This window comes from Salvelinus namaycush, chromosome 26 (genome assembly GCF_016432855.1).
Source record: "Salvelinus namaycush isolate Seneca chromosome 26, SaNama_1.0, whole genome shotgun sequence".
NCBI lineage: Eukaryota > Metazoa > Chordata > Actinopteri > Salmoniformes > Salmonidae > Salvelinus > Salvelinus namaycush.
Genome location: NC_052332.1, coordinates 36598709 through 36616509, shown reverse-complemented (window position 1 = coordinate 36616509; position 17801 = coordinate 36598709). Strand labels below are relative to the sequence as shown.

General features: G+C 47.0%; 1 protein-coding gene across 1 annotated transcript in view; it reads right to left on the bottom strand.

The window, feature by feature from the left end:
• Positions 1-7200: 7200 nt before the first annotated feature.
• Positions 7201-17801, bottom strand: part of supt6h (SPT6 homolog, histone chaperone and transcription elongation factor) — a 28951-nt gene continuing 18350 nt past the window's right edge. Inside the window, exons 18-30 of the mRNA XM_038964766.1 lie at positions 17576-17603; positions 17196-17338; positions 16398-16538; positions 15986-16181; positions 14993-15138; positions 14331-14423; positions 12567-12680; positions 11386-11510; positions 10247-10359; positions 8795-8872; positions 8420-8607; positions 7878-8110; positions 7201-7595 (exon numbers count right to left, since the gene is read on the bottom strand). Of these exons, the coding sequence (XP_038820694.1) occupies positions 7406-7595; positions 7878-8110; positions 8420-8607; positions 8795-8872; positions 10247-10359; positions 11386-11510; positions 12567-12680; positions 14331-14423; positions 14993-15138; positions 15986-16181; positions 16398-16538; positions 17196-17338; positions 17576-17603 (1788 nt within the window). The 3' untranslated portion in view covers positions 7201-7405. The remainder of the gene's footprint in view (positions 7596-7877; positions 8111-8419; positions 8608-8794; positions 8873-10246; positions 10360-11385; positions 11511-12566; positions 12681-14330; positions 14424-14992; positions 15139-15985; positions 16182-16397; positions 16539-17195; positions 17339-17575; positions 17604-17801) is intronic.

Below are 17801 nucleotides of genomic sequence, written 5' to 3'. Positions count from 1 at the left end.
ACATAACGCTACACAGGACAACACAACAAATAACACTACACAGGAAAACACAACACAGGACAACACAATACATAACACTACACAGGAAAACACAAAACAACACATAACACTACACAGGAAAACACAACACAGGACAACACAACACAGGACACTGAGGATGACCACATGGGAAGATGAGAATAATACTGTTACACTCAATTCCAGCAAAACAACTCTGAATACTGAAGAATGGGAGACTTGAATGCCAGAACACAATCATGCATCTGTGTGTTTGTACAATGTGAAAGTGTTGTCTCAGTGAGGACGATTCCAATTCCATGGACTGTCAGCTGAACGAGAGAAGAAGTAACAGCAACAGCAATTACATTTATCCCCAACAATCCATGGATAACAGATTGCGTTCGTAGTCTTTTTTACACGGTCATAAAGAGAAATAGGCAAAACTTACATGGTCTTTAAAGCAGCTTAAGAGAAATAGGCGAAGCACGTGGGCTGGAAGTCACCTCTATAATCACAAAACCAGGGTTTGGGTCTAATGCTGCTCCTTTACGTGAAACCCTCTCCTTAAACAACTGGAGATAGTGTAGGTCCCATAGCTTTGAGTTTTCCCTGACCATGTAACCGGACCAGGAAATACTCTTATCTATCCCCTTCACCAGAGCCCGAAGCTGTGTAGTGTAGTATGGTACAATACATGTAGCTCTGGTCTAAAGTAATGTAGCTCTGGTCTAAGGTAATGTAGCTCTGGTCTAAAGTAATGTAGCTCTGGTCTAAAGTAATGTAGCTCTGGTCTAAAGTAATGTAGCTCTGGTCTAAAGTAACACTCAGAGTTAGCTTGGTTCTCATTTGAGATGTGGCCAGACAGATTCCTGCATTTTAGGTGAAGACGTCAGCAGCAACCGGCATGCAGACCTCCGTGTGTTGGCCGGTTTATTTTCCTCCTCCGTCTCCTCCTGTCATGTGTCTGGTCTGCTAATGGGATGAGTACGCTGCCTCCCATGACCACCCAACATCTCAAACACACCACAGCCACAATATAGACTCTCAGGGCTCCTAAAATACAGGGATTGTTTAAACACGAGAGATGGGGAGAGAGTGAGAGCAATAGAGAGGGAGAGAGAATGAGAGATGGAGAGTGAGAGATAGAGGGGAGAGAGTGAGAGATAGAGAGAAGAATGTTTAATTTACATCTGATGATCTGGGACAAATTGAATTAAGACTGTTGTGAAGAGGGCAGAAGCAGGCCAGACATTTAGGGCTACTGCTTTACCACGTCCTGAAATGCTGTTTATGCTTCTGATTGTATTATATTTTATGTGATTTGTGATATTTTATGTCCTATAAAATCTATTTGGATGACTATCATTCACTGTTAAAGATTGATTTCACTCTTCAGATGAGTAATGGGAAGTTTATTACTATGGCCTACACAAAATTGCAAATGCCTGTTTTTGTGTGTGTGTGTGTTTAATAACACTGTACCAGTAGAGGCTGGTGGGAGGAGATATTTGTATGTATTATGGATCCTCATTAGTTCCTGCCAAAGCAGCAGCTACTCTTCCTGGGGTCCAGCAAAATGAAGGCAATTTAAACAATTTAAAAAACAATACATTCACAGATTTCACAACACACTGTGTGCCCTCAGGCCCCTACTCCACCACTACCACATATATACAATACTAAATCCATGTGTGTGTATAGTGCGTATGTTATCGTGTGTGTGTGTGTGTGTATATACACCAATGTTTGTGTTGCTTCACAGTCCCCGTTGTTCCATAAAGTGTTTTTTAAATCTAAATTTTACTGCTTGCGTCAGTTACATGATGTGGAATAGAGTTCCATGTAGTCATGGCTCTATGTAGTATATATATATATATGAGTATGGGCTCATTGTATGGAATAAATGGAACAGAGTCACACAGAGCACTTCAATAACACAATGTGGGGACTGGGGCGTAAATAACAGAAACACTTTTATTAAAGGGATCACCGGTAGAAAAGGGTATCAGCAGTGTAATAAGAGGCTAAACCTTTCCCTATCCCTTCATCTACCCCCAAGTCATCTTCTCCCACTGCCAACTAGCACAGGCTTACTGAAGGTACAACATCTAATATTGCCAATAGAAAATACAAACCCACAAGTCAATCAATTAGTTTCCAAGCCCTAAATAAAACCTATACTCCTGAACTAAACCATCGTTTACCAGGCAGGTTGATTAATCCTTATTTGCAATAATCAGCCTGAGCATTTTTAAATGAGATAATACATTGAACATGGTTTTTAGCCCAGGAGTAACCCTAGAACCCTTACGAACACTCAAGAACATAAAGACCAAAACTGTATATCAGCAACCCATTTGACTGTATACCAATAGAGCAAATAGTCACAACTGCAAAAACACATCTCCCAGAATACAACACTGTGATGTGTTTGAGTGACACTACAGATATCTGCTGTGTAAAAAAAAAAACCTGGGGAACTCGGAAATCTCAGACTTCTGACTTCAGTGCGTTTAAGACAACTGGAAATCCTGAAGAAAAAAAACGAGCTCCATCTGGGAAAAAAATCACTTTGAAAAGATCATTTAACTGGGAATTCTGAAACTCTGGCAATCTTTCTAGAGCTCAGACTTTCCGACCTGAAGATCACAGACGTCATGATTTGACCTCGCTTTTTTTGTTGTTGTCTTGAAAGCACTAATACACATGGTCTCTCACCACTGATATTAATCCTTATGATGATGATGATCTGAGGATCAGACAAAGGTCTGTGTTCACATAACTGACATGTTAGTCAGTAGCCTCCTTCCTTAGGACCTAGTACTAGCCCGTTAGAGTTCACAGATCTGCACAGGTCTGGATAGATGAAAGCAATATGGTAGATTAAAGCTCCACATCTCATCTTGACGGGCTAGGTGGAACCATCTCCATAGTGATCACAGATATCCACTCTTTGGACATCTGTGGACTTTAGGGGGGCCAGGAGTTAGGACTAGAGGGACACATTTAAAACAGACTACATGTAAATGTCAGAATACCCAAGAGTGACGTAAATGCTCACATGATGATTGAAAGTCAAGGACAAAAGGATTCAAAGAAATGCTAAGTTCACAGACAAACGTTAAAATATATAGTTACACGTAAGTAAATTCTTCCTATGCTTCAAACTACCAGTGGATGCTTTACACCACCAAAAATACCTTCGCATAGAAAAAAGTTGTCACAGCAAAGTAAAAAGCTCAAGGCTAAAACCTAGCTCCTCCCTAACATACTGCCATCTCTTACAATTTAGTTCAGTTCACTTGTGACGTCGTCATGGTATCAGTTACCAAGGTTATCGGTAGTACTAATCTTTTATTCCGTGGTTATAACACAGAAACAAAGTCTAGCAGCTCACTCTCTGGTCTTCCAAAGAGATACATGACAGTAGAGTAGACCATGTTATATCCACATACCCCGTCTGTCTGTCTGTTTAAAACCTACAGTTTGTCTGTTTGTACACTGACGTCAACACTAATAAACCAGTAGGTTTTGGACATAAGTAGACAAGAGTAAATCTCACCAGTCTGTGTTGTTGGGGTTTCAATCATTCCCATCATCACATAGGTATCATTCCCCACATATTAGGATGGACTATAAGGAGAGAGCTCTTCATATTCTATAGCAAACATTTCTCTCAAAACCAGACTCATAAGCATGTGTGTGTACTGTCAGAGGTGTGTGTGTGTACACACTACCGGTCAAAAGTTTTAGAATGCCTACACATTCAAAGGGTTCTCTTAATTTTATTTACTATTTTCTACGTTGTAGAACAGTGAAAACATCAGAACTATGAAATAACACATATGGAATCATGTAAAAAGTATTAAACAAATCAAAATATATTTTATATTTGAGATTCTTCAAATAGCCAACCTTTGCCTTGATGACAGCTTTGCACACTATTGGCATTCTCTCAACCGGCTTCACCTGGAATGCTTTTCCAACTGAACAGTTGATGTTGAGATGTGTCTGTTACTTGAACTCTGTGAAGCATTTATTTGGGCAGCAATATCTGAGGCTGGTAACTGAATGAACGTATCCTCTGCAGCAGAGGTAACTCTGGGTCTTCCTTTCCTGTGGCGGTCCTCATGGGATCCAGTTGCATCATAGCGCTTGATGGTTTTTGCGACTGCACTTGAAGAAACCTTCAAAGTTCTTGACATTTTCCGGATTGACTGACCTCCATGTCTAAAGTAATGATGGACTGTCGTTTCTCTTTTCTTATTTGAGCTGTTCTTGCCATAATATGGACTTGGTCTTTTACCAAATAGGGCTATCCCCCCCAACTTGTCACAACTCAACTGATTGGCTCCAACATATTATGAAGAAAATAAATTCTACAAATGAACTTTTAAGAAGGCACACCTGTTAATTAAAATGCATTCAATGTGACAACCTCATGAAGCTGGTTGAGAGAATGCCAAGAGTGTGCAAAGCTGTCATTAAGGCGAAGGGTGGCTATTTGAAGAATCTCAACATATATTTTGATTTGTTTAACACTTTTTTGGTTACTACATGATTCCATATGTGTTACTTCATAGTTGAGGACTTCCCAATTATTCTACAATATAGAAAATAGTAAAAATAAAGAAAAACCCTTGAATGAGTAGGTGTTGTAAAACTTTTGCCTGGTAGTGTAGGTTTGACAGACCATGTGAGGAGTGCAGGGTTAGGGTTCATACTGAAAACAGTGTCTTTATTCATTTTGATGCATCAATACAAAAACGCAGACAAGTTTCCTGATTGGCTCAGAAAAAACGCTCGTTAGGCTGCCTCTCGCCACAACCCGCCAATCACCAGGAGGGCAAGGGGCGGGTCTATGCAGCCAAAGGGACATTACATTACCAACCTACCACGGCAGGAGACAACCATCGAACCAATCAGATGCTTTCGGCAGCATCTCCTAATCTTTTTATAGATAAAAAAAAAAAAAATCAAACAGGAAAAAGAAAGTACAGCATACCCCATGTTATTAAAAGAAAAGGACAAAGGTTGTCATGACAACCAAACAATCATTTCTCCATTAGGTCCATGTCCTATTACATCTATGTCAGCGGTTTGTTTCAAGTGTTTGGTGGTCTGTATCGACATTTCTGCCTGCCTGACATACAGAGTTAATATCCTTAACTAAATAAAATACTGGACTATGTGGCCGGCAAAAATAGAGTGAGGAAAGAGAGAGGGATAGACGGAAGAAGGGAAGAGATGTGCCGGGAGAGAAACATGGCTAGATACACAGTAGCTAGAAACTGAATCCAATGGGACACAAGAAGAGGGGGAGCAGGGTTAGTTTAGTAGACTGGGAGAAGAGGGAGAGCAGGGTTTAGTAGACTGGGAGGAGAGGGAGAGCAGGGTTAGTTTAGTAGACTGGGAGAAGAGGGAGAGCAGGGTTAGTTTAGTAGACTGGGAGAAGAGGGAGAGCAGGGTTAGTTTAGTAGACTGGGAGAAGAGGGAGAGCAGGGTTAGTTTAGTAGACTGGGAGGAGAGGGAGAGCAGGGTTAGTTTAGTAGACTGGGAGAAGAGGGAGAGCAGGGTTAGTTTAGTAGACTGGGAGAAGAGGGGGAGCAGGGTTAGTTTAGTAGACTGGGAGAAGAGGGAGAGCAGGGTTAGTTTAGTAGACTGGGAGAAGAGGGAGAGCAGGGTTAGTTTAGTAGACTGGGAGGAGAGGGAGAGCAGGGTTAGTTTAGTAGACTGGGAGAAGAGGGAGAGCAGGGTTAGTTTAGTAGACTGGGAGAAGAGGGAGAGCAGGGTTAGTTTAGTAGACTGGGAGGAGAGGGAGAGCAGGGTTAGTTTAGTAGACTGGGAGAAGAGGGAGAGCAGGGTTAGTTTAGTAGACTGGGAGGAGAGGGGAGCAGGGTTAGTTTAGTAGACTGGGAGAAGAGGGAGAGCAGGGTTAGTTTAGTAGACTGGGAGAAGAGGGGAGCAGGGTTAGTTTAGTAGACTGGGAGAAGAGGGGGAGCAGGGTTAGTTTAGTAGACTGGGAGAAGAGGGAGAGCAGGGTTAGTTTAGTAGACTGGGAGAAGAGGGAGAGCAGGGTTAGTTTAGTAGACTGGGAGAAGAGGGAGAGCAGGGTTAGTTTAGTAGACTGGGAGGAGAGGGGAGCAGGGTTAGTTTAGTAGACTGGGAGAAGAGGGAGAGCAGGGTTAGTTTAGTAGACTGGGAGAAGAGGGAGAGCAGGGTTAGTTTAGTAGACTGGGAGAAGAGGGAGAGCAGGGTTAGTTTAGTAGACTGGGAGGAGAGGGAGAGCAGGGTTAGTTTAGTAGACTGGGAGAAGAGGGAGAGCAGGGTTAGTTTAGTAGACTGGGAGAAGAGGGGGAGCAGGGTTAGTTTAGTAGACTGGGAGAAGAGGGAGAGCAGGGTTAGTTTAGTAGACTGGGAGAAGAGGGAGAGCAGGGTTAGTTTAGTAGACTGGGAGGAGAGGGAGAGCAGGGTTAGTTTAGTAGACTGGGAGAAGAGGGAGAGCAGGGTTAGTTTAGTAGACTGGGAGAAGAGGGAGAGCAGGGTTAGTTTAGTAGACTGGGAGGAGAGGGAGAGCAGGGTTAGTTTAGTAGACTGGGAGAAGAGGGAGAGCAGGGTTAGTTTAGTAGACTGGGAGGAGAGGGGAGCAGGGTTAGTTTAGTAGACTGGGAGAAGAGGGAGAGCAGGGTTAGTTTAGTAGACTGGGAGAAGAGGGGAGCAGGGTTAGTTTAGTAGACTGGGAGAAGAGGGGGAGCAGGGTTAGTTTAGTAGACTGGGAGAAGAGGGAGAGCAGGGTTAGTTTAGTAGACTGGGAGAAGAGGGAGAGCAGGGTTAGTTTAGTAGACTGGGAGAAGAGGGAGAGCAGGGTTAGTTTAGTAGACTGGGAGGAGAGGGGAGCAGGGTTAGTTTAGTAGACTGGGAGAAGAGGGAGAGCAGGGTTAGTTTAGTAGACTGGGAGAAGAGGGGGAGCAGGGTTAGTTTAGTAGACTGGGAGGAGAGGGGGAGCAGGGTTAGTTTAGTAGACTGGGAGGAGAGGGGAGCAGGGTTAGTTTAGTAGACTGGGAGGAGAGGGAGAAGAGGGTGAGCTGGGTTAGTTTAGTAGGCTGGGAGGAGAGGGAGAAGAGGGGGAGCAGGGTTAGTTTAGTAGGCTGGGAGGAGAGGGAGAAGAGGGGGAGCAGGGTTAGTTTAGTAGGCTGGGAGGAGAGGGGGAGCAGGGTTAGTTTAGTAGGCTGGGAGGAGAGGGAGAAGAGGGGGAGCAGGGTTAGTTTAGTAGGCTGGGAGGAGAGGGGGATCTGAATGGTATGGGACTGGTCTGAGGGGACAGGCAGGCGGATTGAAGGATGAGTTGAGAGTAAGGGGGGGAATATTTGGGGAGGGGGGTATACAGTCGCCCCCCCGGCCTCTCCTATCGGTCCATCTCGTCCAGAAGGGGCGTGGCGTCTCCAGCGATTGACATAGGCGTGCTCTGGATCATGGGGCTGGGGGAAGGTCGCGGGGTCATCCTGGGGGTCTTCTGCTTCTTCCTCTCTGCCTCTTTCTCCTGGAGCCACTGCTCTGCCACCTTGCCCCAGTCCACCGCCGTGCTGTCGCTTGACCTGTAGGGGGAGACAGAGTAGGGGCGGGGGGTTAGGTACAGGCCAGTTTGGATGTTGTAGTCTTTCCATAGCTAACACCACCTCAAAGTCTGCAATCAAGTATTTCATCTCATATTTACTATAAACATTCATTCCAGATCGACCCGTAGCCCAGGATACATAGGCATTTCTTCAAGAATTATTCTGACATTCTAAATACTCCTATCTACCCAAATAACATTTTCCATCAACTGACTCATTACACACATTCAACTGAAACACACAATCTGTCTCTCTCTTTACTTAGGCTGCTGCTGCGGAGTGCGTCCTCTGGAGGAGGACGAGGGTCCCTGGTGACTGCTGTGGCCCTGGTGGCTGCTGTGGCCCTGGTGGCTGCTCTGTGTGTGTCCGTGGGAGGACTGGGGGGTGGAGGAGGGGTACTGCGGGGTACCCATGGTCTGCTGGCTGGGGGTGGTGTATGAGTAGCTGGGGGTCATCATGGGTGTCGTCATCGGCTGTTGGGGCGTCGCAAACACCTGGAGAGAGAGAGGGAAGGAGGGAGAGTGAGGGAAGGAGAGAGAGAGATAGAAGTGGTTAAAACGAAGCACTATCTACACATTGTGGCCAACAGCAGCAGAGAAAGAGAAAATTCTACACCTCATTACTCACTTCACATCTCTCCAATGTGACAAAGACCAACGATGGATCTTTCTACCATAACAAGCTTCCTTAGTATCACCTAGGTGGTTGCTACAAACTGGCAGTGGATGAGGCAAGTTACCTTCATCTGACCCCAATACAAAACCATTGGACCATCGATAAAGCAATGCTAAAAATCCACTAACGTGATAGGCTGAGGAGCTGCCTCCCCCGCCCCCACTGCTGCCCCCGGTGTAACCGTATTGGCTGGAGTTCCACTGGGCAGGCGTAGTGTTGGCGTTCTGGCCCTGCCCCTGCCCCGTCACCGCGGCGATGGCACTGAACATCTGAGAGGTCATGTTGCGTGGGAGAGCGCTGACCGCTCGCGTCAGGTCTGAGACGGAGAGAGAGAAGAGAGACGGAGAAGAGAGAGAGACAGAGAGAGAGAGCGAGGTTTAACCCTAAAGTAGCATCAGACATCCACCAGAATTACTAAAGTGGATATTTGACTGGATAAAATGCTTATCAACTTCAGGATTGATACATTTTGATGGGGATGAGTGTGTGTGAGAGAGACTGACCTGCGATGTTGATGTTAGCTGGTGTAGCGTTGACAGAGGCAGGTGTCCGTGTTCGACTGCTACTGCTGGGGGTGATGCCTGAGGGAGACAAGGAAACTGACATTGTAACCACAGGATAGGACAGTTGTCACCAACCTGTCAATCTTCAAGGCATTCCTAGTCGATCACCAAACATTTCTGTAGAAAATCCAACGTTAAAGGCTGTGATAAAGGCCTGCGCTCCTTTTAAATTCAAATTGCATTGTTGGCGAGAGGTGCGCTTGATTTGAGAAGCCCTGCGCACCGGGTAAGCAAAGTTCCCATTTTGAACCATTTCAGTTGTCTGAAAAGTTAAACTGGGAGATCTGTGGTTAAATCGAGTGCGCCTACTTGGGTGGCCAATCTGATATATCAAATCAGTGCCTACAGAGCTTCCACGACACCAGGCGAGAGCAAGGTTTGATACTAGTCTAACTTAGATGTAATAACTTGTAAAACCATGACCACAGAGAGACTGTCAAAGAATACAGCAAAGAGCTGCTCTTTTTATGAGCGAGTTCATGTTTAAGTTCTTAATCAACACTATTACAAAACATAAAACAGCTTCTCCGTACTTCCACTAATGCAATGAATTAGTAGCCAAGTGTATCGATAGCCTGGCGCTGTCATTATTATTAGAAGCTCGTCATGGATATTTTAATATCGAGGAGTATTTCACTTTCTCTGGTCATTGGAACAACATGAACAACATAACTAAACATGACTAATGCAGATGCGGTGTGATTCGAGCCTCGCCACCAGGTGGAGGACTGTGTTCCCCTTTCTGGTCAGTCTAACCAGAGGAAAGGAAGGAGAGAGCAGGGACCGTGAGAAGCAGACCCTCTGCTGCTCTCTCCCTCCCTCCGCTGAGACTAATGCTGTGTTCAAAACAACGAGATACGACCTGGAAAAATCGTTTTGAAAAGCCATCCAACTTTCTGGAACTCTGACTTTCCAACCTGAAGATCACTGATGTCATGATTGGACCTGGGTTGTTTTCCGAGTCCTCAGTTGTCTTGAAAGCACCATGACCATCAGATGCAGGTACCATCAGTCCAGTAAAATAAAAAATACAATTATTTACATTTATGGTCCGCAGTGCCTCGCAAATGCTGCACCAACTGATCTATTTTGTTATCAAAGCTCGAGTTCTGATATATAATATGGTCTGAGAAGACCAATATTGTCAGGCTCTGTGATAATGAACTAGGCTTATCGCGTAAACATCATTCCTACAGAACTGTTCATGTCACGTCTAGTTATTATATGAGCGGTGGATCTCGGCTTGTTGACTCAGAAAGGGTTGAAGACCCCTTGTGTAGGAGATAAAAACACCTTTAAACCCTATCTAATCAACATCGCACAACTACAGCAGTGGCACACGGGTCTAGAGAGATTGACAGGTGTTCTAGCCAATGGGCAGGCAGTATGTACCTGGTACCGGTTCCTGGAAGTGGTCTTTGAACCAGCGGAAGAGTCCGTTAACGGTGGGGAACATCTGGGAGCGGTACCGGAAGCCGTCAGGAGAGATGGTCACATACTCAACACTGCAGACACAGAGGACAACATCTTCAAAACCAACCATAACTCTACTGCTCTGAGCTCTGTCATAATCACACATATTCTAATTCCATTGTTAACACAATAATACTGAACAATCCTTCTAGGATGTGTATAGATGTTATTGTTACTCATTGTGTATTTATTGATTGATGTTATTATTTGTCTATTTTGCTCTGAATTGTTGGGAAAGGCACTGTTAGTCTACACCTGTTGTTTACAAAGCATGTGACAAATAACATGTATTTTGATTAAGGCTATGTGAAGAGACCCTAGTATTTCTATGGGAGAGATGAGGTCAGGGACAAGGGCCACACCATAGAAATAGAATGAACGGAACCCCCAACCCTGGTAAACTCATGGGTACACTCGCAATGGCTGCATGCTATTGTGACGCAATCATTTCCATGGTAATGTAGAATATTCATTTAAATGATGATAACTGATGTGGCTCATGCAATGGAATATATTTTTTGTAAAGTCAGCTGAGTTGATTCAACAAATCAAAGCAGATTGATGGGTACATGTCCTGCTTTCACTTCCTGCTTTGCTCTTATGGGTACACTCAAAATGGCTTCCAGTCCACCCATTATGGCACCATTTATTTGAATGGAGACACCCTTTCTATTCATTCTATTTCTATGGTCGTCAACCACACACCAAGGTTAGGGGTTAGTTTGCTATAGTCATGGTAACTCACCATGGTTAGGGGTTAGTTAGCTATAGTCATGGTAACTCACCATGGTTAGGGGTTAGTTATCTGTAGACATGGTAACTCACCATGGTTAGGGGTTAGTTAGGTGTAGTCATGGTAACTCACCATGGTTAGGGGTTAGTTAGCTATAGTCATGGTAACTCACCGTGGTTAGGGGTTAGTTAGATGTAGTCATGGTAACTCACCGTGGTTAGTTAGCTGTAGTCATGGTAACGCACCGTGGTTTGGCGTTAGTTAGCTGTAGTCATGGTAACTCACCGTGGTTAGGGGTTAGTTAGCTGTAGTCATGGTAACTCACCGTGGTTTGCCACGAGGCTGGTATCCCAGTATGAACTTCCCTGGCAGGTCTTTACAGGCTGAGACAAAGTAGGGGATGAACGTAGGCTTCTCCTTCTTAGACCTGATCAACAACTCCTCCATTTTCTACCAGACAGACATGGACGGGGAGAGACACAGGGTGATGAGGGGATGAATAGAAAGGAGATATGTAGCGCTATAAATAGAGAAAATAATAGAGACAAACTAATGTCCCTGGAGAGATCAAACATGTTTACTAAACAGGAAGGAGGTTATTTTCTTGGTAAAAACAAATATTCTGTGAGAGACTTTTGAGGTGAATCAAAATACACACTCCTGTAATAGTGTCACTTTCTGTGGTTAGGACGACATCCCCCAGTACTTTCCAATCCCCCCCCCCGTACTTTCCAATCCCGTCCGTTATTCTCCCCCCGTACCTTCCTATCCCCCCGTACTTTCCAATCCCCCCCCGTACTTTCCAATCCCGTCCGTTACTCCCCCCGTAACTTCCTATCCCCCCGTACTTTCCAATCCCCCCCCCGTACTTTCCAATCCCGTCCGTTATTCTCCCCCCGTACCTTCCTATCCCCCCGTACTTTCCAATCCCCCCCCCGTACTTTCCAATCCCCCCTCCGTACTTTCCAATCCCGTCCGTTATTCTCCCCCCGTACCTTCCTATCCCCCCGTACTTTCCAATCCCCCCCCCCGTACTTTCCAATCCCCCCCGCGTACTTTCCAATCCCCCCGCATACTTTCCAATCCCCCCGCATACTTTCCAATTCCCCCCCCCCCCGTACTTTCCAATTCTCCCCCCCCCCCCGTACTTTCCAATCCCCCCCCCCGTACTTTCCAATCCCCCCCCCCCGTACTTTCCAATCCCCCCCCCCGTACTTTCCAATCCCCCCCCCCGTACTTTCCAATCCCCCCCCCCGTACTTTTCCAGTTCCCTGTCCCCCCCTTACTTTCCTGTCCCCCCCGTATTCCTGTCCCCTCCGTTATTTTCCCCCCGTACCAACCTGTCCCTTCCATTATTCCCCCATCCCCGTAACTTCCTATCCCCTCCATTATTCCACCCCGTACCTTCCTGTCACCTCCATTATTCCCCCCCGTACCTTCCTGTCATCTCCATTATTCCCCCCCGTACCAACCTGTCCCTTCCATTATTCCCCCACTCCCCCGTACCTTCCTGTCCCCTCCGTTACAGTCCTGGAAGTACTTGTGTCCCAGCAGGTCACGAGCGAACGCTGCCATTGGCTGAATATAACGAGCTGTGATCTCATCAAGATCCTCAAACTCCTAGAGAGAGAAAGGGAGAGATGAGGGACAGGGAGAGAGAGGAGGAGGGGAGAGATGAGGGACAGGGAGAGAGAGGAGGAGGGAGAGATGAGGGACAGGGAGAGAGAGGAGGAGGGGAGAGATGAGGGACAGGAGAGACCGGAGGGAGAGATGAGGACAGAGAGAGAGGAGGGGAGAGATGAGGGACAGGGAGAGAGAGGAGGAGGGGAGAGATGAGGGACAGGGAGAGAGAGGAGGAGGGGAGAGATGAGGGACAGGGAGAGAGAGGAGGAGGGGAGAGATGAGGGACAGGGAGAGAGAGGAGGAGGGGAGAGATGAGGGACAGGGAGAGAGAGGGGGAGGGGAGAGATGAGGGACAGGGAGAGAGAGGAGAGAGGAGAGATGAGGCAGGGAAGAGGAGGAGGGGAGAGAATGAGGACAGAGAGAGAGGAGGAGGGGAGAGATGAGGGGACAGGGAGAGAGAGAGGAGGAGGGGAGAGATGAGGAAGGGAGAGAGAGGAGGAGGGGAGAGATGAGGGACAGGGAGAGAGAGGAGGAGGGGAGAGATGGGGACAGGGAGAAGAGGGAGGAGGGGAGAGATAGGGACAGGGAGAAGAGGAGGAGGGGAGAGATGAGGGACAGGGAGAGAGAGGAGGAGGGGAGAGATGAGGGACAGAGAGAGAGGAGAGGGGAGAGATGGGGAGGAGAGAGGAGGGAGAGAGGAGGGCGAAGAGAGGAGGGTGAGAGTAGAGGGACAGAGAGAAGGAGGAGGGGAGAGATGAGGGACAGGAGAGAGAGGAAGGGGAGGAAGAAGGAAGAGATGAGGGGAGAGAGAGGGACAGGAGAGAGAGAGGAGAGTAGGACGGGAAGAGAGGAGGGGAGAGATGGACAGGAGAGAGAGGAGGGGGAGAGATGAGGGAAGGGAGAAGAGAGGAGGGAGAGATAGGACAGGGAGAGAGAGGGGAAGAGATGAGGACAGGGAGAGAGAGGAGAGGGAGAGATGAGGGGACAGAGAGAGAGAGGAGGAGGAGAGATGAGGGACAGAGAGAGAGAGGAGGGGGAGAGATGAGGGACAGGGAGAGAGAGGAGGAGGGGAGAGATGAGGACAGGAGAGAGAGGGAGGGGAGAGAGTGAGGGAAGACAGAGAGAGAGAGGAGGGGGGAGAGATGAGGGACAGAGAGAGAGAGGAGGGGGAGGATGAGGACAGAGAGAGAGAGGGGAGGGGGAGAGATGAGGGACAGAGGGAGAGAGAGGAGGAGGGGAGAGATGAGGGACAGGAGAGAGATAGAGGGGAGAGAGTGAGGGACAGGGAGAGAGAGGAGAGGGGAGAGATGGGGAGGCAGGGAGGAGAGGAGGAGGGGAGAGTGAGGGAAGGGAGAGAGAGGAGGGGGAGAGATGAGGGACAGAGAGAGAGAGGAGGAGGGGAGAGATGAGGGACAGAGAGAGAGAGGAGGAGGGGAGAGATGAGGGACAGGGAGAGAGAGGAGGAGGGGAGAGATGAGGGACAGGGAGAGAGAGGAGGAGGGGAGAGATGAGGGACAGAGAGAGAGAGGAGGAGGGGAGAGATGAGGGACAGAGAGAGAGAGAGGAGGAGGGGAGAGAGGGGGGAGAGATTAGTTTGAGTTGTGAAACAGGCATGTGGACAACCCATCTCACACACACGGTCCTCACCTCAGTGTTGATCCAGAGTGTGTGTCCCAGGCTGAAGGCGTTCTCCTTGCCCTCCTCTCTCACGTCAACGTGCTGGTAGATGCCGTCAGCTACCTACACATAACACATCTGATTAGCATCTAACAACAAATTCATCAACCTGTCAGTCAACACACCCACCCACACCGCGACATTAACGGTTTAATGAATGAGGGAATTATTTTTAAAAGACAAACAGTATTTGGTTGTAATTGAAATGTTGCAGGTTGGCCAACCTCCCTCCAGGAGATTCCAGAAGAGCTACTGGGCATGCAGGCTTTTGGTCCAGCCCTGCTTGGACACAAAACATTGGAAAAAAATCTGCTGTTCCAACAGGACCTTGATAAGCTGACTGGTGTTTGAGCAGGGTTAGATCAAAAGCCTGCACAGCCAGTAGCTCTCCAGATGGAGGGTTGACCTGTGTTTTATACAGTAGCCTATCAGGGCACTATTTTACTGTGGGGGGTTATGCACCCATCTACATTCCCTTCCCCTCTCCAGACGGCCCCTCCCCCTCTCCAGACGGCCCCTCCCCTCTCCAGACGGCCCCTCCCCTCTCCAGACGGCCCCTCCCCTCTCCAGACGGCGCTTCCACGTGACAACGTCTCCCTGACCTATCACCCCCTTCCTCTATCCCTCCATACCTTCCAGGTGACAGTAAGGTGGTTCTCTCCCTTGCTGCTTGGCCTGATAACAACATCTCCCTGGTCCATGGACTCCATCATCTTCTCAGCCTGCTTGAAGTTGATGTTGTGGAAGGATGGGTGGGCAATCACACGTTTTATATAGGCTGGAGAGAGAAGAGAGGGGGCAAGAGGGTGAATGGAGGGAGGAAAGAGAGGGAGGATGGGAAAGAAAAAGGGAGAGGAAAGTGAGAAACAGAAGAATAACTTTAAGAAAGAACATTGAAGTCTTGTTTTGTTCACAAAGTTTAAATATAAACATGTTTCAGCCCTGACCCTGACCCAGTATACTAACTACTTCTCTGTATAATACTGTTTACTAACTGGTTCTCTGTATAATACTGTTTACTAACTACTTCTCTGTATAATACTGTTTACTAGCTGGTTCTCTGTATAATACTGTTTACTGGCTGTTTACTAACTGGTTCTCTGTATTATACTGTTTACTAACTGGTTCTCTGTATAATACTGTTTACTAACTGGTTCTCTGTATAATACTGTTTACTAACTGGTTCTCTGTATAATACTGTTTACTGGCTTTACTAACTGGTTCTCTGTATAATACTCTGTATAATACTGTTTACTAACTGGTTCTCTATATAATACTGTATAAAACTGTTTACTAACTGGTTCTCTGTATAATACTGTTTACTGGCTGTTTACTAACTGGTTCTCTGTATAATACTTTTTACTGGCTGTTTACTAACTGGTTCTCTGTATAATACTGTTTACTGGCTGTTTACTAAGTGGTTCTCTATATAATACTGTTTACTAACTGGTTCTCTGTATAATACTGTTTACAGGCTGTTTACTAACTGGTTCTCTGTATAATACTGTTTACTGGCTGTTTACTAACTGGTTCTCTATATAATACTGTTTACTGGCTGTTTACTAACTGGTTCTCTATATAATACTGTTTACTAACTGGTTGTCTATATAATAGTGTTTACTAACTGGTTCTCTGCTGTTTCTTCTTGCGTTCCTCCTCTGTCTTGGTGTCCTCTGTCTCCGTGTCAAAGTCGTAGTAACTGTCTTTAGGGAGCTTCCACTCGTTGTTCTTATCCATCAGGTCAGACGTACGACACGTCAGGTCCACGTTGAACTTCTCAATGTCAATCTTCATGATGCGACAGTGTACCGTCATACCCACCTAGGAGAGGAGGAGGAGTTAGGGGAACACTTGTACAGCTACTGAAATAGCTGAACCAACTTCAGTCACCAACAGATGGAGTCCTGACGAGAGAGAGAGAGCTAGAAGAGGGGGAACCAAAGCCTTGGTGTGTGTGCTCTAAAGGACCAGAGTAGTGTGTGTGGTTTGGTTTGTGTGACAGTGAGACAGTGTGTATGGCATGTCTGTGTGTCTCACCTTCACCCTCTCCTCAGGGTGTTTGACCACCTTGTCACTGAGGAACTTGGTGGGGATGAAGCCCTGGACACCGTTGTCCATCCGAGCCCTCACACCTATAGCCTGGCCAGGACACGAACCACTGTCAAAATGGTTCCACACCTAGCAGAGAGGGAGAGAGGGGAAAGAGAGAGGCAGAGGGGAAAGAGAGGGAGAGGAAGAGAGGGGAGGAGAGAGGGAAAGAGGGGAAAGAGAGGAAGAGAGAGGGGGAGAGAAGAGAGAGGGAGGGAGAGGAAGAGAGAGGGGGAGAGGAAGAGAGAGAGAGGAAGAGAGAGGGGAGGGAGAGGAGAAGAGGGGAGGGGAGGAAGAGAGGGGGAGGAGAGGAAGAGAGAGGGGGAGGGGAGAGAGAGAGGGAGGGGGGAGAGGAGAGAGAGGGGAGGGAGAGGAGGAGAGGAGGGGGGAAGGAGAGAGAGGGGAGGGAGAGGAAGAGAGAGGGGAGGGAGAAGAAGAGAGAGAGAGGAAGAGAGAGGGGAGGGAGAGGAAGAGAGGAGAGGAAGAGGAAGAGAGTGGAGAGGAGAGGAGAGGAAGAGAGCGAGAGGAAGAGGGAGAGGGGGGAAAGAGAGGGAGAGGAAGAGAGGGGAGGAGAGGAAGAGGGAGAGGAAGAGAGAGGGGAGGGAGAGGAAGAGAAAGTTGGAGGAGAATGTAAAGGTAGACAGAAAGCAAGAGCAAATAAATAATTTAGAAATAAATATTCCATAATGTCTCTCTGATGTGTTGTAATATCTCCACGCCAGAGTCCTGGGGAACATGACTTCTCACCTCGCTGAGTTCAGGGAAGTTGTCCTGTTGACAGAAGGGGCACTGCCACAGCCCTGTAGCGTCGTTCCTGATGGCCTGGTCATAACTCTCCCCCTGGGGGCGCCGGTGAGCTATACCAGTCACAACACTGGTGATCAGCTTACCTGGAGACAGAGACAGAGCAACTGTAGAATCTGACAGAATCTGAGTGTGTGTGAGAAGGCAGTGTGAGTGAATTAGGGTGGTGGGTTACATATCTAGAAGGTAAATGTGTGTTCGTGTCAGTGTGTTACCTATCTAGAAGGTAAAGGTGTGTGTATACCTATCTAGAAGGTAAAGGTGTGTTACCTATATAGAAGGTAAAGGTGTGTATACCTATCTAGAAGGTAAAGGTGTGTTACCTATATAGAAGGTAAAGGTGTGTTTGTGTCAGTGTGTTACCTATCTAGAAGGTAAAGGTGTGTTTGTGTCAGTGTGTTACCTATCTAGAAGGTAAAGGTGTGTTACCTATCTAGAAGGTAAAGGTGTGTTTGTGTCAGTGTGTTACCTATCTAGAAGGTAAAGGTGTGTTTGTGTCAGTGTGTTACCTATCTAGAAGGTAAAGGTGTGTTTGTGTCTCATTGTGCA